This window comes from Haliotis rufescens, unplaced genomic scaffold (genome assembly GCF_023055435.1).
Source record: "Haliotis rufescens isolate VD_foot unplaced genomic scaffold, xgHalRufe1.0.p SCAF_1, whole genome shotgun sequence".
NCBI lineage: Eukaryota > Metazoa > Mollusca > Gastropoda > Lepetellida > Haliotidae > Haliotis > Haliotis rufescens.
In genome coordinates this window covers 87,615,005-87,635,695 of record NW_025963779.1, presented here as the reverse complement: position 1 = coordinate 87,635,695, position 20,691 = coordinate 87,615,005, and the positions used below count along the sequence as shown (strand labels likewise).

General features: G+C 39.6%; 1 protein-coding gene and 1 long non-coding RNA gene across 2 annotated transcripts in view; both read right to left on the bottom strand.

The window, feature by feature from the left end:
- LOC124147071 lies at positions 1-11,023 on the bottom strand. Its single transcript, XR_006862754.2, has 2 exons — positions 3,015-11,023; positions 1-2,936 (listed from the first exon to the last, which is right to left on the bottom strand). It is a non-coding gene; the product is annotated as an uncharacterized LOC124147071 (long non-coding RNA).
- A 2-nt stretch (positions 11,024-11,025) lies between these two features.
- The window catches only part of LOC124147068 (sorting nexin-27-like), a 48,051-nt gene continuing 38,385 nt past the window's right edge, over positions 11,026-20,691 (bottom strand). Inside the window, exons 7-14 of the mRNA XM_046517673.2 lie at positions 20,248-20,326; positions 17,788-17,948; positions 17,003-17,092; positions 16,265-16,414; positions 15,285-15,413; positions 14,431-14,493; positions 13,602-13,634; positions 11,026-13,210 (exon numbers count right to left, since the gene is read on the bottom strand). Coding sequence (XP_046373629.1) covers positions 14,434-14,493; positions 15,285-15,413; positions 16,265-16,414; positions 17,003-17,092; positions 17,788-17,948; positions 20,248-20,326 — 669 coding nt within the window. The 3' untranslated portion in view covers positions 11,026-13,210; positions 13,602-13,634; positions 14,431-14,433. The remainder of the gene's footprint in view (positions 13,211-13,601; positions 13,635-14,430; positions 14,494-15,284; positions 15,414-16,264; positions 16,415-17,002; positions 17,093-17,787; positions 17,949-20,247; positions 20,327-20,691) is intronic.

Here is a 20,691-nt window from a genome sequence, read left to right as displayed (position 1 = left end):
TATTAGGTACAGTTCTTTATTTCTGTAATTCAGTAGAATATCAACATAAATTTAAATTTGATAACAACATATTTTTAACGCAACAACTAAATGATGTAGAAGTGACATCATGTTCTAGCCTTCACAAATCGAGCGACAACTGTTGATTTCTTCCACTTGATACATTTAAAGGGGCCCTTTTTTTTTTAACTCCCCATCTGGGAACATGGCCTTAACAAATTGGCATCACCAAATGTAAAGCAAACTGAAGCAATCCTCACTAGATAGAAACTGTATTCAGTGCAGAAAAACTTGCACTGAGTTAAATGAGAGCCATTCCTTTGTTGGAATGAAAATAAGATTATTGTAATTTTCTTTTTGCTAAAGAAAACAAATTTATGTGGCAAATATAGAGAAACATTACAATGCTGGTCAGTTCTTGTCTTAGTTTCAAGTTGATTTATATACAAACTAACAATGACCTCAATATAGACATGCATGTCTGACACAACTGTATTGAAGGACTTCCTTCCATGTAGAAAGCTGTAAGACAGCTGTAAGTTGCTTCAGAACGTTCACTAAATTGGAAAAAGATAATTTTGTGAAAATCCAATATCCTACTGAAGAAAACAATTCAAAAAAGATTTTTAAACATGATCTGAATATTAATGCTATGTGCAATGACAAACAAATATATCTAGACAAGCAATATTGAGCTAAATGTGTGAAGGTTGGTGTTAAAGCTCAATTCTGAAATGATTGCCATGAAAGCATGTGAAGGAGACCGGGAAACAGAAATATGACTATGAGCCATCCATCAGTGTTGGACGAGTGTGATGCTGTGTGCGGCACATGGCAGTGTAATATTGGTCGATATTACACATGTATAGAAATCTGAGGAAACTTGAACTTTCAGGGGCCAGTGATGAATGACAGATTTGTTCATTGGCAATGTACATATGTGAAGTTCGGTTTGTGTTTAGCGTTCCCCATTATGTGAGTAGGGTTGGACACCGCTTTGTATGGGATTTGCATTATAGTGAGTGAGTGAGTTGGGTTTAATGCCGCTTTCAACAGTATTCCAGTTATATCGCGGCGCGTCAGCTTAATGTGGGAGGAAAGCTTCGGTGAAACCCACGAGCACAGGTATGGTGCTGACAAACCTAGAAACATAATCGGGGCGAATCAGGATTCGAACCCACAATCATAGGTTTCTGGCATGCCCAAGGGACGCAACTCTGCACAGCGAATCGGGGCGCCTTAGACGACTGGGCCACCCGTGCCCCCGATTTGCATTATATCACAGTATGCCATCTTGATGTGGGAAGAGTGCCCAAGCCTCAAGTGACACACATAATGAACATTTATGTTGATGAAACAGACATAGGGAAAATGCTGGCAAATCAAGGATCAGAATCTAGGAAAACCATGACCAGCAAATCCTGGCACAGCTAAGAGAGATAACTGCTATCGTGGGCTTCGGAACTTACTGTAGTAATCGGATCTGACCTGCATGAAGCTTATGGATTTGTCGCAGTGATCTCCCTTGCTTGAAGAGACAATCAGTGTTTCAATTACTTAGTGTAAGAAATCAACCTGGCTGAAACACCCTAGCACTGTATGTACCATGAGACAGATAAATATGAAATACACAATCAAGTTGCCTTGAAAAGTATTTTAGTCACATCAGCTTACTGTGGGAGGAAGCCGGAAGGACACAGGTGATCTCATCCAAACGGCAGTCCAGTGGAAGTGTTGCAAGTCTCTCTTGCATGTGGTGAATTGCAATAATCCCAGGACTGCTTTAAGGAAGTATTCCTGCTTGAGAGCATGCTGTGAGGTAGAGTTTCCCTTAATCTCCTTCACTTCATAACACAACTATATACAGTCTGTCATCACCATAGAGTAGGTAAGAAAACACTGTCAGATGGGTCGCCATGTATTTGTCCACACAGAAAGGAAAATCAAACAGCCTGAATCAATCAACTCTGGATTCACAAACTTCACCTCTATCAAAAGTTCAGTATACAGACACTGCTCAAGGATCAGGGTCCTGTTCCACAAAGTGATCTTAGCGCTACGATTGTAAGTTTATGTTAATGTCCGGGAGTTACGATCATCTTAGCGCTAAGATCGTTTTGAGGAACAGTGCCCAGTCCTTACAGTTGATATTTGTGTGACCAACAGGGCCGACCTGGCGGGATCTCACTGCATCAGACCTACATCCTGTGTTGACTGCTGTTGATATGCTGGACAGATTATATAGGGAGTTCACAAAAGTGGCACAAAAAGCATTGTCTGTTCAGGAGGAAAGTCCTGTTAGTTTGACACAACTTGGTCTAATACGGTGGTCAGTTTTACAGGTGAAAGGAACCGATACATATTTAACATCACATACCCTTGGCCAGGACATACCAGCATGGTTTGACAAATGTTTTTGAGATGTTTGTCATGTAGCTGTGTTCACTTATAGCTTGAGGTGTCCACCTGTAGCTAAAAGTGTCCACAGGTAGCTTGAGGTGTTAAACTCTAACTTTGGTGTTCATGTGCAGCTTAAGGTGTTTACCAGAAACTAAGTGTTCACAAGCTATTTGAGGCGTTCGCCTTGAACTTGAGGTGTTCATGTGTAGCTTGAGGTGTCCATCTGTAGCTAAAAGTGTCCAACGGTAGTTTGAGGTGTTGAACTCTAACTTTGGTGTTTTCCTCTAGCTTGAGGTGTTTACCTGTAACTAAGTGTTCACAAACTTTATGAGGTGTTTGCCTTGAACTTGAGGTGTTCATGTGTAGCTTGAGGTGTTTACCTATAACTAAGTGTTCACAAGCTATTTGAGGTGTTCGCCTTGAACTTGAGGTGTTCATGTGTAGCTTGAGGTGTTTACCTATAACTAAGTGTTCACAAGCTATTTGAGGTGTTCGCCTTGAACTTGAGGTGTTCATGTGTAGCTTGAGGTGTTTACCTATAACTAAGTGTTCACAAGCTATTTGAGGTGTTCGCCTTGAACTTGAGGTGTTCATGTGTAGCTTGAGGTGTTTACCTGTAACTAAGTGTTCAAGTTGAGGTGTTCAACTTGAACTTGTGGTGTTCAACTGTAGCTGTAGCTTGAGGTGTTCAGCTGTGGGACACTGACATACACATTATATATACACTGTGCCATGTTGGACAAGAGGCAACTGTTTGATTACATCATATAAAAGGTTATGTTATGAACTGAAAATTCCTTGCTCGACTTCACACTGCACACACGATGTTGGCACAATTTACAATGGCAGGCTGTACAGGCTGACACAGGTCACATGGGAACAGGGACAGAAGCAACGCAAGTCTGCACTGGGGCACCACCTGCTCCAACTGTTTTATCTCACAGGATACTAGCTCTCAGTGCCAGCAAGGCAAAGTGTCCAGTGGAACTAATTAATCTCAGTAGTTTGGTTAGCATGATATTGTACAATGTTTGTAAGGTGAGCCTCAAGAGAAGTGAATGTGTGACTCAGTGAGTGCAACACTACAATATTTCAGTGATCAATGTTGGAGGAAATTCAAAGTGAGTGAGTGAGTGAGTTAGGTTTAACTCTGCTTTCAACAGTATCCCAGTTCTATCATGGCGTGTCCGCTTAATGTGGGAGGAAAACCCAAAGTGATGCAAGTCTTAGACATTTACCACTTTGGGAAAACCAAAAGCATGGGTATGACGTTGACAAACCTAGAACATATTCGGGCTGAACCAGGATTCAAACCAAATATCAGGTTCCTGGCGTGCCCAAGGGAAGCAACTCTGAACAGTGACTTGTGGTGCCTTAGATGACTGGGCAATGATCGTAAATGTTCAACACCTTGTAGCAACCCATGGTGCTGGCCATCCAGGGTGAATCAAGGATCTGAACCTGAGAGAAGCTGGACTAGAGTAAAGAGGAGCAACTCTTCAAAACAGGCTATGACACTTTAGGCCTGTTCGCCATCCCCACCTCTCTTCGGCAGCAACCAGTTCTTAACTAACAAACATCCTTGTATAAACTTTCCAAAACACAAATCTGCCTCCTGTCCCCTATGAAAGCTGCTTTCATTTGAAACAAAGATAGGAAAATGCCTTCATTCAGAATAATAATCTTTTGATTTGATTGAGCTAAGCCATTTGACATCCTCGTCTTTCAAAGCGTATGTACAAGTCGCTTGTTACATTTGGCAATTTTCTCCACATAAATTGCAAAAGATGCAGAAGAGACCTTCTAGCCGTAAAATATTGAGTACTTCATACAGATTAATTTAAAAATACCCTTAAAATCAAAAATCAGATTTCAGAAAGTATGTAATTTTAACAAGTGCATAAAAACAGGACCCCAACTAGCTGTTCTTTGCTATATGTACATGAGCAGCATCAGCGACTAGGTAAGCAAGCTAAGCCTATATTGAGCAGGGAGGGAAAGAAGCAGCAAGAATCTACAGTCAGACTTGGTAGGGACTGAGTAGAGTAATGCCACAATATTAAATCAACAGGCCGGGGACACTAAGACTGGGTTTCACATTTTGTACCCACATGGAAAATCATACCTGGAGCTTCAGCGTGATGAGCAAATGTTTGCAATAATTTCTAGCATATCAAAGCTTTCTGTATGTGACTATGCAAACAACTTTCTTCAAAACTGGCTAACTATCTGAACTACGTTATTGGACTCTACATAAATGCCAACCCTAACATAAATGGTCCCCGTGAAAACATTAATGTCTCATCAGACCTGAAATAAGAGTGGAACCAAGCCGCTTAGAACAGCTTACTGCATGAAAAAAGCCTGAAGTAAAGCAGATACAACCACTTGCGTGAACGCCACGAGCATGGCCATGGTGCTGTCAGACTATGAATCATATTTTGGAATTCAAACAAGAAACCCGCCGCCTGGCTAAGGGACACAACTCTTCTCAACAAATTTCAGCACCTAAAACCAAAGGGTCACCTGTGTCCCAGGCACATTCAACAGTAACTAACAGAGCCTGTATTCAACTGGTGAAGAAGGACTGAAATACAAGATACCAGTATATGCATACAAACGTTGCAACATTTGGTACATAAAACTTGGTTATACATGTATAACACCCAACTCTTCGTCTAAGCCTAGTTCACTATTTTGATGCAAAAGAAGTAAAAAAATGACAATATGTTCGAGGTATGAAGATACGTCAGCCATGCTTTGACTGTCCAGGGTCTTGGACAGGGTTCTATATCCCTGAAACCTTTCTCTGAGTATGCCAGTGACAAGGCTGGATGTGTGACCTTATATCAAATCAATATTACATCATCATTCTCTCAAGCATAACCTACTGCAGAGGAGATCCAGAAACTCCGACATCAGAAGAGTCAATGAACAACACAACCAAGATGTGAAAACAGTTTCAAGAATTACTAGAATGGCAGTCGAAACACCTGCTGATACCGTTTTTCATAAACATTGTACCTTAACGACACTTACTGGTAGGTCTTGTTCTCAGAAAAAAAAAGGATCTCACTCATTCAACCATACTCTGTACATCACTTGCTTGATAAGGGTGTTAGAGCCTACACCGAAACGTCCCTCCTAATTGTAATTATTCATACTTAGTACTCCAACTTCTAAATGCCTCTCAAAGAAGCTAGGATCTCACTCTCTTACCCATTCTGTTTTCAATAACTGCACTAAGTGTTGCCATGTGAGCGTTGATGATCTCAATACTGGTGTATGAGGGTATGTGTATATAGATATATCTGTTACAAATATCACAGGCTACCTAGCTGACCATTGCACATAGCATACAGTGTGCAGTGACACTGTCAAGTGCCAGGCATCATGTGCACACACAGGGAACGGCAGAATAAAGAAGTTTGCATATATAGAAAAGTTTTATGTAAAGCTGTTTTATCCATACAATCTTAAGTATTTGACTTGTCAAATCAATTTTCAAAACTATAGGTGTAATTCTTTCTAAATAATAAGAAATGAAACATGTGTCATCAAAATCTGTAGTCAGAGATTAGCACTCACAGAACGAAAATATTTCCAAAATTTAAGAGGTCTCATCTCCTCACACTGTAATGTATCAGCATGCATATATACAGGCTTACCCAGCAGAACATGCCAACCACCGACCACCGACCACAACAATCGGGGCCATGTTCTACAAACCAACTCAGCACTAACACTGTTGTAAGATGTCAGTTTACAACAGTTGCATCCCTTAAATCAGCTTGTTGAAAAGGGCCTTCATGTGTTGTCCAAACTTGATATCCACCTTAGTTGCGCTGCTAGGGTCACTCTCGATCTGTTTACTATCAAATGTACCCTTGGTACAAAAATATATATTGAGTTGAACCCAGATTTTGGTTGCCGTATTGTTTTGTACCCAACCACAGCAAGTGTACCACGATTTTGGAAATCTCCCGATATTCTATGTTATAAATGTATCAACAATAGCTTCTCAACGAAATAAACTGAGGAGCTTCAATAAATAGACTGTGTCAACGAACTGCACTACAGTATAGATAGAGAACTGTGTTCTATAAACTGATAAAATATTGCTGGGCCTAGCTCTTGATATAAAATACATTTAAAAACATTTGCATTTTGTTTATATCAAAAATTATTTCAATGAAAGTCTGTCTCTTCCCTCCCCTTATAGTCTGTTATACAGACCCTGAAACAATTTATCCAATACATCCCATGCAAGTCTATAATATTAGGCAAGCCTAGATTACTGCAGTATCTGAAAATGAAGAAAGTCTCTGGGCTCCTTTTTATTATATTTCAAAACCATAATTTAATAACTGTTTTTTCTTCTATAAATAGTTCATTTCAGAGACTAGATGTTAGTCTATTGCCTGCAATACATTTCCCAAATGCATCGTGGGATTTCCCAAATGGGACACACTTAAATATGGTCTGGGTACAAAACGATACAGCACAAAAATCTGGTTACAAATAGATATATTATTTTGTAACAAGGGTACATTTTGATGGTACACCGATAGAGAGTGACACCATCAGCTGTAGTTGCATGGTGCTGACAGAGTGGTAGATTCTGTCTGCAGCAACCCATTCTGTTGTGGAGGACGTCCACCGAGTTTGTTAGAAGTGATTGCACATGACACAAATCAGCACACCCCGGCAAGCAACACTGCTGGGTTAAAAAGACAGTGATCAAAGTATATTCAAAACTTGCATTAATGTGTATACAATAATCTTCCACGCATCCTTGAATAATATGTTTGTACACGTCTAGCACTCGAGACATTCAGAACAGCTGTATAACACAATACACAAAGATGAAATATATATGATACATATATATCTTGCCTGGGTTGCCATGGTAACAGGCAATTGACATAAACACAAAATCTGTTAATCTGTGATACTGTTTACAGTGCTGTTTAAGTTAATAATGATACTAATATATACATATTTCAACAAATATTAAAGGATCTGGATTCAAACCCTTCACAGAAAATCTGTACAAGACATGATATTCGATACAATTGTGATGAACATAACACAGGATATTGTACTCCTGCTCTAAGCTCCAAACAGGGTCTCTCCGATCTGTAGTAGATTCTACACCCTTTTCACATTTCATACATGGTAAATGCAGTCTGAATCATACTCAATTACAAAAAGTTTATCCTTTCAGAGAAAATGTCTTTTAAAGAGTACATTATTTCATTGAATTATCAAAATATGCATCACACATGACCCTGACCATAAAAAGGTCAAATTGTACCCACAATCCCACTGTACAGAACATGAAGAGTTACTTCCCTTTTGTACATACCTGCAAATAACGATGGTCACATACCACAAGTGACAATAGACTATTGATACAGGTTTACATTCAAATCACTGGATAAGGGCTAACACAATGGTTTAAGTATATAGATATTAAAATAATGCTACATACCTAAAATGCTAAAAGATTGTTGCAAAGTACAGGGTTTGACATCAGGGATAGACAAGGCCACTACTCTGCTAGTCTGAGAGGAGTGAAAGTCTAGAAATGATCTGCAGACTAGTTGAATAGGGCCAATGGTGTCTACCCCAGGATATAGCAGTTAGGACTTTATTTGTCTTGTAAAAAATTTAGTAGTCTTACTAAAAACTAATCAGTATTGAATCTTGAAAGCTGGATTTAGCTCAGTGTCCACCACAGGGATTTATCTAGGATTCCATGTGTCCATGGCACTCAAATAGGGAAAATAATCATTATGATGTTCAAAATTAGGATCTTTTTCAAAGTTCTTATTTACTTAAGCTCAACGATATCTAACATTGCATTCAGTTAAATAATGTAATAGAAAGAATTTTAGCCTCTTCCTCCTTATTGGGCTTGTTACCAGAATACAAGTCACCTTGTCTCTTCCTAGCGTACATACTTCTCTATGTTTCAATGGTTCACGTAGTGGTGAGTATATTAACATGAATTGGGAAATCTTGAATTTGTAAATTTTCTAATAAATTGTATATTTATATACTTATCCTATCTCACACTATACACTTCTTCTTATTCTTCGATCTCGGTGTGGAAATGCCCCATAACAAAGTTAGGGAAACAAGAACAGGAAGTTCCCACTGGCTGGGGACAGGTGTTATCAATGGCGGACTCTATCCCACTTGCCGATCAGGAAGTTGTCCATCCTGATTACTCTGCACCACTGTTAGTTAGTCGTAATTTTATACCCAGCAACCTCAACAAGTAATATCATGTAATGCTGAACATAGATTGCACCATTGTCATACACACCCTGTTTCTAGTTCACTGCAGCTTGTTGTGTCAAGTTTCCTTTTGCAAGGACTTTTAAAATAGAATATCGTCAGATCATAGGTTTTCGGACATCACCCATGTTTATCACGATTACTCACGCTATAACAGGGGGTGTAGCATCACACAGAAATTGCAAATACTCAGATGATGGCTTGTTTTTAAGAGAAAGTTATCTTTTATGAGCAAATGAGATATTTTACAGTTGTTCATGTGATTAGCGAGAAAACTAGGACTGTTTCTTAAGCACCCAAAAACCCACAACACGGTGATATATAATCTTCAAATGAATAGTTCCTGAGACAGTATTAAAAATACAATTTTTAGAATCTTTGACTTGTTTTGTTTTAACAGTTTTTTGATTGTTGCAATAGTTTGAAGTCTAACGCCAGACTCAATGTCCTTAATCTTTCTACACACAGTATTATTTTCTCAAGGATACATGATTCCATGATTATCAAATACATGTGTATCTTAGCAACCCAACCACCCTGTTTAGTTCACAAACAAAAATACATATTGTAGAAGTGTCACAGCATCACCTGTCTCACACGGCACTGATCTTGCTGGGCTACCAGTTAATCTGTTCAATCTAGCGGTTTACGGTGAACTTTTGAGATGGCCATTAAGTACCGCAGATGTTTATCACCTTAAAGACAAGACCATCACCAGTACACAGGTTTGAATACACCACGTTCCTCCATCATCCCATCGTCAATACACAGGTTCCTTCATCACCAGTGAAAACATACTGCCGCTTAACAGTGTAGTCAATATTTTTAACCAAAGAATCCAACCGCAGCTTGGTTCCCGCAAGAGGGAATGAATGAGAGCAAGGGCGGATCCAGCATTTTAAAAGGATGGGTCCAAAATATCAAAATCCTCTCTCAGACAACTCTACTGCCTACAACATGCTACATTTGGTTTTCAAAATGGGGGAGTCTGGACCCCCTGGAACCCCCTTAGGATACAGCTATCGAGTGCTTGGTCCTATGAGTGTTCAGATTACACCGACAATACATCTTGTGCAAAAAGTGGCATAGACTTACAGTGAGTGTGAGTGAGTTTGGTTTTATGCCGCTTTAAGCAATATTCCAGCAATATCACGGCGGGGGACACCAGAAATGGGCTTCACACATTGTACCTGTGTCGGGAATCGAACCCGGGTCTTCAGCGTGACGGGCGAACGCTTTAACCACAAGGCTACCCGACCGCCCCCATAGACTTAAAGACTGTACTTAACACACTGCTTGAATGTCATGTGATGGTTTGACATCGGCGAGTCATCATTATCTAAAACAGACATGCATGACATGCACTGCTTATCTGTTGTATGTATTCACGGGTGATGTAGGAACGTAGTGCATACACCCTTGGACATAGTGCATACACCCTTGGAGTACTGATGATGGGACAAGACAGACACTGAGACAGGCAGAGTTTTCAGACACAGTAAAAAGACAAGTATATGAAGAAGAAAATGCAATTTGAAAGATTTCGTTGGGATCAAAAGCTACCATCAAGATTGGCACCATCTTGAAATACCGGTAACCATGGTTGACAGCACAAGGTACCAGGACATGCTGCAGTGCTTGGCCTGGGATCTTGTGTAGGAACTTTGAGGCAATTTTCAACATGACAGACTAGAATAAACATCTACGAGCATTATGATCTCAGGCAAGCCAGCAAATACTGACATAGGAGCTTCAACTACACCAATATTAATCACCTCTATAGTAAGTCCAAAAGCTACATAAATAAAATTTAGTATCATCATAAAGGATATTGAATAATACCTAAATCTTACAATTGAGGAATTCTTTCCAACCATTCTGCAGTGTTAAGCTTGGTCGGATAAAACATGACTGTCACATCTAGGAAATGATCTGAAGATGACCTTTGTCCGTTCCCAGGTAAGCCGGAACAAAGACATGTGCACATGTGGTTACATAATGTTCAGGTGAATGCTGCTACATTGTCACCATGTCACAGCAACATCTAATCTGGTCTCCTGTCTCCATCCTTTCATCACGTAACAATAAATACATTCGCTTTACAAAAGCAATTAATAGAATTCATTTGAAAATCTTCTGAGAATCAAAACCTTGCTGTTAAAATGACTGTGACACAGTTACAACAGTGGCAGTTCCACAAAGCTATCGTAGCGCTACGACTGTCGTAAGTCTGTGTTTAAGTATGGGATTTACGATCACCTTAGCAGTATGACTGTCGTAAGTCTGTGATAAAGTATGGGATTTATGATCAGCTTAGCGCTACAACTGTTATAAGTCTGTGTTTAAGTATGGGATTTACGATCACCTTAGCAGTATGACTGTCGTAAGTCTGTGATAAAGTATGGGATTTATGATCAGCTTAGAGCTACAACTGTCATAAGTCTGTTAAACTATGGGATTTATGATCAACTTAGCGCTACGACTGTCATAAGTCTGTTTAAGTATGGGATTTACGATCACCTTAGCAGTATGACAGTCATAAGTCTGTGTTAAAGTATGGGACTTACGATCGACTTAGCACTACGATCACTTTATGGAACGGCGCCCTGTTTTTTTCACTTTTTTGAGGTTGGTGTTGAGGTTGGTGTGATGAACAAGGACAAGCTCTTGATAATAACTACTTTATTACACATGAGGCGATGTTTTGATGTAGATTCTAACACTGTTATCAACAAGTATTTATCTCCACCTAAACATTGCCTTAATTGTAATAAAGTTGTTTATCCACAAGAACTTGTCCTTGTCCAGCAGCTTCTACACAAAAACTGTGTTTCAGAAGCCCTCCATACACCATGATTACTTTACTGTAATTTCAGCAAAAAATACAGCATTTTGAAACAGGTCTTGATAACAACCCTGATAGTAAGCTGAATTGAAAACTGCTAATGATGAATAGCAAATAAATATTTTAAAAAGTTATGATAATATTACTTGATGTGCTACGGCTTGATGCAGTGATATCCTACACATGGTGCCCTCTGCTTGTGATCCTGACTACAGCCAGTCATGAACCAAGAGTCACTGTGATCCTTGCTGTGGCAGTACGTATCTTGGTTCTGCTGCCTACTCAAGATGCATGATGAAGTCTCCCCAGTACAGAGGGTGTAGTTATACCATACACGGAGCCACAGAGACACACACTACAGTGGAACCTGTCAAAACCAGAATCTGACTAATCCAGATTTCTGTCAATACTGGACCACATTTATGGTCCTGAATTTACTATCAGGTGTAATATTTCTTTCAACGTTCTCTTTATTTTCTGTTTCTTTATCTCCTGCAATAACCCACTCATCCGAACCTCCGTCTACACTGGACCACTGAAGTCTGGTTTAGAAAGGTTCCACTGTACCAGCTAGGTGACACAGGGACATAAGTAGGCGGGCATTCTAGTAGTTGTGTACTCATGTTATCATCTACTCATGGAAAAATAGTCTGCCAGAATGTCATTACAATTACTTGTCAAACAGTTTGAGAATGAAATGTATGGATTGATTTCATATGAAAAAATCTTTATACAGAGAGTCATTGGGATGATAGCTAACTTTAGTGAGAGATACTCGACTGAATCCTGCAATATTTCCACCAGAAGCTTGGGAGGGGCATATTGATACATGGCAGTGCCAGTACAGCGATGTGCATAGATGTAACACAACACAAGAGTGACACTCTCGGTACCACAGCAACTTCACCACAACCTGTCCCCTGCTTCAGACGCAAACTTAAATACAAAAAAACAGAAAATCATCAGGACTGTCAAAGCAAACAGAATAAGAGATCCTATCAATCAGAAAACAAAAGAAGAGCATAACCTCACTCCATTAACAGGTGCATGTGTGCACAGTGACAAATTGTTGCAGACACTGTAAACAATGCATTTGATGCCCAATCCGTTTGCTAAAATAAATTCAGCCCAGACCAAAAGGTCAAGAAACCTCTTAATATACTACTTAAAAAAGGTTCAGGGCCACCTGATTCTTTCATATCACTATAGTTAATGTGTCATGGCATGGCAGACTTACTATAGACATATGCAAGATTCGGTGTCCTTAACTCTTTTTGAGTAGAATACAAACTTAAACCCAACATCCTTGCAACAGTTCCAACATGAAAACATTGCTCAAGTTTATCTCCTGATTTGTAAAACATGGCTTGTGTCACAGAAAAGCCTAGAATCCAGTTTTCTTTGAAACTCCACTGTCTCTTGAAGTCCCTCTCCCATCCAAAGTAGTCCCAGTTATGATGGAGAGGCCGAGAGCTAATGACCCGCTTGTGAAGAAGGAAGGAGACGGAGAAATGGTTTGTGCTGGATGTTGCTGTGCTTGTCCCATCTGTCTCGTCACGTAAGCATCACATGTAAGTTAAAGGTATCACATGTCGAGGTTTACAGAACATTTCTGAATCACCAGCAGACACTCATATCACGTTCCGTTTTGATTCACACCTGAAGAAAAATAGGTTCTGTTTTGTCATAATTGCCTCAACTCATTAATGAACATTGTGAATCGATTTGATATTTTTTCAATAATAAACACAGGCCCTTTGAAATACATTATCACATTATAGTCCATGGAGAGAAAACTTCTAGTATTGACAAGCAGGCTAGTGATAACACCCTGCTACACTGGGGCTGATTGATTACAGACAAAACTTGTACTCTCATAGGAAAAGTACCATGGACCGGGCCAGAAGTCCACTCATACCTACAAGGGAGGTAACCCTGTCAGTCACCTGAGTTCAAGCTGGAATAGTGCTGCCTGGTGAGTTGTACAGAGAAAACAGAATCTTTGACATAAAAAAGGGATCACTAATTTTCCATAAAAGTATGAACTCACTCATCAGTTGGCACAGCCTAGCATCACCAGCTTCTGCAAACAAAGAAATACAACAGCTGGTGAGAACATTGCCTTGTCACAGCCAGTTGATACAGAGTCAGTGACGTTGTGGATGCTTCCCACTTTTGTGAATCCACACAACCAGATTGAACTGACAGATCCAGGATTATAATCAAGGCATAATCAGGAAGTCAAACCCACAACCTGCAGATCCTGGCATGGCTAAGGGGCACAACTCTGCATTGTTGGTTACAGCTACTTTTACCCCTGGTCCACTTAAGGGCAAAGATCTATTCTCAGTTGCTAACATTGGGTTTGTGAAAAATTATTTATGATACCACTGGAAATGTAAATGGTTAGCATCTCAACAATGATAGCACAGCAAACACATACAAATTTCTAGCTTTTAGTAATGACACACTTTTCAGTGTGTCACACAGAATACTGAATCAGACAGTCATTGCCTTTCAGTTACATGGTTTTGTTTGTTGCTAAATGCCGCACTCAGCAATATTCCAGGTATATAACAGCGGTCTGTAAAAAATAGAGTCTGGACCAGACAATCCAGTGACTGACATCATGAGCATCGATCTACGCATTTGGGATACGATCCAGTTAGTTGCCTCTTAAGACAAGCATAGTTGCCTATTACAGCAAGCATGGGTTGCTGAGACCTATTCTCAACCCGGATCTTCACGTGTCCGGTTACTTGGAACACATGTACGTAGGTTATATACCCGATAGTGAGATCCACAGGGGATACACCTTGAGAGGAATCACATCCCGAGTTCTGAGTACACTAACGTGTAACGAAACAACTCATACTCACAACTTATTTCTCCCAATCCAATTCTTCATATATTCGATCGAAACAATCACTCATAAAATAGCTCTGAAACAAATTCAAGAGTAATGAAAGTATGACTTTGATAATGCTCTAATTAATTCAGTAATACGTATTTTAACTAGAGTGTGTTTTTACTCAAAAACATGTCACCCCCCTGCCGTTTTTGGATACATTAGTTCAAGTTGTTACTGTAAATGTGTTTGGAAATCTGAAAAACGATAACAAATATTGGCCAAGGAAGAAAATGGTTTCATACAGAAATATTCATTTACTGTTTTGGTGAGAAATAAACTCTACTAGTTATTTCCATGGAAACACACAAAAATAAAAACTCATATATTTGAAAAGGCAATATTTGAGTTTATGGTCTTTGCACATGTATAGTTTCATACAAAAATATTCATTAGTTTGAAAGTTATGGCTCAGAAATAAAAGCCTAAAGTTGTTTGAGACTTAGTTCAAATAGTTTCCATGGAAACATAACAAAATAAAATTTTGACAAATTTCCAAATAGCAAAAGGCACCAGTTAAGCTGATGACCAAAGCATAAGAAAAATATGTAGATCATTTTTTAAGTTATGGCTCGGAACAGGATGGGAACCCTGACGCCAAGGCCAAAGCCAACAGAGCCTTTTGGGAGGGGAGACATTATTCAGTCTGCCAAGGTTCTGATTTACAAAGAGTATAATTTCTGTTTTGTTGCAAACTAAGATGTCTCATAATATACAATATTTTGCTAATAACCTTTTCACTTGATGTATCTCTAATCTCTAATTATATTTTGCCTTTTTTTCATTTTCTGTGTCACTGTTTCTTCTACATGTACTGCTACTCACATATTGTGTAAATATTTTGACTATCCTCGGTTTCTTCCCAGGTCTGTCGTACTCGAAATTAAAGGACATTCCTTCCTCGTCTACCTCATATGATCGGACATCCTTCCAGGAGAATTCAATCACCTGTGACTGGAAACAAAAACATGTAAATAATACAGCAAAAATGCCATATCCTTGTACTCAACGGGTTCTGTTACAATCTATGAGCAGCTCTGAAATATGGATCACACACACAAAGATAGGAATAATCTAGTCTATAAATCCTTGATAAAAAACATTACATTCTGTTATTTTTTTCACCTTAAAGTTACAAGTTTATGTATAAGCCAACACCATACAAACAAGCAGACTTTCAGAGGGCAGGCTCAATTTAGCTATATTGGGCATGCACAAGTGCAACATATTACTGAAAAATGCACCCTAATATTTATGTCTACATCCACCAAATATTAAATTTGTGTCTGACCAACCGTTACTTGTCCACACAGTTGATCTTTAAACACACTCAATACCTCTAAAAAATATGATTTACCATACTACATCACCATAATCACAAATCCCTGTATTGTGTGTAATTTGTCATGCTTTCTTGTTTTGTTTGACGTAGCTTTGTTTTCATGTCAACATGCACCTGGTGCAAGTTAAATAAAGTTTCGTAAATCAAGCCCTGGAGGATTAATTTTGTTGTAAAATCAGAGTGGTTGTGAGATCTGCCCAAATCGGAGGGGTTGTAAAACCGGCCAGGATGGCAGTGGTTGTGAGATCTGCCCAAATCGGAGGGGTTGTAAAAGCTTCCAAAAATGGCAGTGGTTGTAAAATATGCCCAAAAATTAGTGGTTGAAAGATCTGCACAAATCAGGGTTGTAAAACCTGCCCAAAATGGCAGCGGTTGTAAAATCTGCCCAAATCGAAGTGGCTGGCATCTGTGCTACTGCCACCTGGCACTGCGACAGGCTTCCATGCGGCTTCCACACACTAACCTCTGGCTGCCCGTCATCCTTACACGCCTGTAACTTGAAGCTCTCCAGACCAATGATAGCAATCACATGACCATCTCGGCGGGAGTCACACGCACAATGGGGGAACACGACCTCCCCATAGCCGTCCAGGTGACGCACAACCTTCAGGTACTGTAACAGGCAACAAGACATGTCAGGTACGGCTACAGTCCACACAATGTCCTGTATGTATCACCTCTCTTCAAGGTTGTTTTACTTATGTCTAAGTACATGTAGAAATTACAAGTTGTCTTCAACCACAGTCCTCATGCTTGGGATAGAGTTTTGAAAATACATGCAGATTGACCGAAATTATCATATGATATCAATAATTCATGAGACGATTGTACAGACTAGCCAATGTTTATGTACTCCCAACAAGACACAAATCAACTGAAACTAATCAAGCAATTATCACTGTACGTATCAATCATTGTAATTAAGGCAACCTCTATAAATAATGCTATTTCCTCACTTAAGATGATGGTTTTGTAACCTGGGCCTAGGGCTGCATATGTGATGAAGAAACACAGTGCCATCATTATCAGTGATAAAAACTAACACTAGTCCCTATAATGATAACACAGAACAAAACCCTTCAAAATGGCAAATTTCTACTAGTGCTCATGATACCTTAACTATTGGGCAGTTTGACAAGAACTACAGAACTTGTGCCAATTTCTATCGCTGAATGTTATATGAGTTAGATACATTACTCACCTCATGAGCTTTGGCTGCCTCTCGTAATGCTTTCAACTCATACAACTTGTCGCCAGTCTTTATCTGGCCTCGGTTCACCTCATCTACTGCCTGGGAACAGTGTCAATAACAACAGTGAGTTACCACATCACAGCATTCACCAAGGACGTTCATAGAAATACCCACTAACCATCACATCTAGCAAAGAATAGAACCTTCTAGCTAACTTTGAATAATGTGCGAAACACTACCATTGTTGAAAGTGTATTTATAAGGTTCAGATATACACAATATATTCTACCATGAATTTCAAAAATACTAAATGTTTACTGGTCAGTCAGAGGTATCAAATCATAATAAAACATCTCTGACTGAAATATCTGGTTTGACAGCTGATCATTCGGAAGCTAATTTTTTTTAGAATAGTACTTCTGTTACAGTCATTGTTGATAGGCATATTTAAATGATTGTATAATGTACAATTATAGGCTATTTTATGCAAAGTTGCAGTTACTACAATATTCAAAGGATATGTGGCAATACTCTTGCAGATAACAAGATAGAAATCTACAAAGAGAAAGTATTTCAAGTGTTGAGACAAACAGAGAGCTTGTTATTTGCCGCTTTTTCTATATACAACAGTGATGTCACATCTTTTGCATCACAATGAGCGATATAACATCATTAAGTTCCAACCCTGCAACGACATGCTATCAAGCAAGTCACTACGTCGCCTTTTACGACCAGCGTAGGTTGCTGGGGTCCAACTGTAAGCGGGAATCAGAGCATGGTGCGTGGAGACCTACCTGCCAGTAGAGGAAGCTGACTGCCTTTTCACACGCGTTTAGCATCATCTCCTTGGACAGCGTGAACACCCACTTCTTGAGGACAATACACGTGGCTGTTGCGGTGCTGTAGTTCTGGATGTAGATGTTGTGGGGCAGTTCATGTGGCTGCAGCTTCCGTTCTGTAGCACAGGGAGAGGATCTTGAATAACCAATATCTTAATGCTATGCTAAAGGTGGAAAACATGTGGAGAGCCAGAATTAAGCGATTGCTATAAAGGGAAGTAACTCTGTGGTGAATGTTGAGATGTGATTTATTTCATGCGACATGACTAAAAAGTAAATTACTTCCTTGTTTGTAAGGGGTTTTAATGAAGTAATCATTTTTAAAACAAACTTGAAAGTGAAAAGTGTAAATCTGTTATACATGATAATGACTGAACTGATGGCCACACACTATAATTAACTGCATCTACTTTAGCAGGCCCGTGAAGATCCGGGGTAGAATAGGTCTTCAGCAACCCATCCTTGCCGTAAAAGGCGACTAAGCTTGTCGTAAGAGGCGACTAACAGGATCGGCTGGTCAGGCTCGCTGACTTGGTTGATGCATTTCATCGTATCCCAATTGCGTGGATTGATGCTCATGTTGTCAATCCCTGGATTGTCTGGTCCAGACTCGATTATTTACAGACCACCGTCATATAGCTGGAATATTGCTCAGTGCGGCGTAAAACAACAAACGAACAAACGAACAAACGAACAAACGAACAAACTTTAGCAAGGTAGCTTAACTCATGAAAAGTGTCCTATGAAATCTAAAACCCCCACAATGGGTCAGATGGACTTCCTTATGTATATATAACATTAATAAAACACTTTAGTTACCTGAGTGTAGTTTAAACTAGACCATTGAAACTTGTGCTGTGTATGACAGAACTCATGTACATTTAAATGTATTGCCTGACTGCCTATCAAAACATGGAAAATAGTAATGTTCTTGGAAACTGTGGAAGTAAATCCCCTGACTACCACACTATTTGTCATAGACTTGAAATTAATATAAGCTATTTCAGAAGATTGGTATATTACATGGTATGTACTGTAGAGGACAATGAAAGGGCAAATATTAAAGTTCAATGTTCAAGAAATAATGATGAAGAAAGTGATCAGACATTTTGTATTTCTGTTCCTTTTGAGAATGGGACTTATGACCAAGTACAAAAGCTTGGCCAATATGAGAGGAACATGCTTATTTTCTTTTGTGACAAGCCTGCAACCTCTGCTGAAAATTTTGCCAGCAGGTGTTCATGTTGAAATATTCAAAATGATTTGAAAACCTCAAAAATCTGACATCTTGACACATTTTAGCTTGGTACACTTTACACTCAATGGAAAAGTTAGACAAATAAGACAGTACCTCATCTATACCGTCCAAGGTGTCATGTAAATACTTTTTAAGGACTTGACATGGCATTTCTACAAACTATTTCTTTATACAACACTAATCAATCTTCTAAAATGAGCACTGATGTCTGGTGAAGGTGGCAAGTGGATGATCTGTCCTCACAGCTACATGTCTGTTACAGTGCAGTGATACCTGGTGATAATGAACTGAGGAGGGCAGTCCCTATGTAAATAGTCAGACATAGAAATTCTTTTTTTTCAGTACTGAGGAAAGTGTAAAGGTTATTTCCTTGACTTTCAAAATGTGTAGCTAGTCCTGCTTGGAGGTGGTGAGGTGAAATGGGGTTTAACGTCGCGTCCAAGATTATTGCACTTATATAGCGACGTGCATGTACGTGTGTGTGTTTGTGTGGCTGCTTGTACTAGTTCGAACTGATGTCTATTTATAGTGCTAGCTCACTGGTTATGCCGCAGTTTAACAAGAATACCCCACTCAGACACAGTATACTGACTCCGAGCCGACCAGTCCTTGTTTAAGCCCCTTAATGCCGAGCGCCAGACAGGGTAACAAGTACCATCTTTTAACGTCTTTTGGTATTACGCGGCCGGGGATTGAACCCCGGACCTTCTGCTCTCCCGGCTGACGCTCTACCACTTGACCACGGAGGTGGTAGTCCTGCTTGGAGAAGACATAGAGGATTAATTCAGTTCCAATTTGTAGCAGAATTGATGCATTGAGAATCGGTTCAGAAGTATAGTCCTCAAATGCTACTAGCCACTGAGGACTTCCATCATTGGTGTTTTAGTCCCCGGCACAATTGAGTAGTCTCGGGTTAGCGGACTGATGTGACTTTGAAGGGTGTATGGTCTTGGTTGGGTGAGTGTATGAGTAGTGTTTTAGCAATATTCCAGCAATATCAAAGGTGTGGATACTACAAATGGCATCACAAATTGCACCCTTATGGGGAATCAAACCCAGAACTTCTGAGTGAAGAGTGAGCACTGTACCCACTTGGCTAACCCACCTACACTAGCCCTGCTTGATCCATGAGATGATGACAATGTTAAAATACTCACCAAAGTTGTATTCCACGGTTTCAAAAAGGTAGAAGCAGGCTGCTACATTCTCTTCCAGCTGCAGCTTGTCTACCACCGCCTGCAGAACATAACACAGTTCTCTCCCTTACACTCAGTTACAACCCAGTTATTTCCCTTTCACTTTACACAACACAGTTCTCTCCCTTACACGGTATACAACAAAGCTCGCTCCATCAACCAATATAAAACTCAGTTATTGCCCTTACGCCAAAGTTATCTCCCTTACATAATACACAACTCAGTAGTCATTTCCCTTTCACTAAACACATCAAAGTTATCCCCCTTACAAAATATACAGCTTAGTTCTCTCCCTTACACAATACACAAAGTAGGTAATTCTCTTGGCAGTGATAAAGGAATGTTGTCCTGTTCATATGTACAATGAGTCAACAACTAGAAACAGCCAGGTTAAAATTGTCTCCC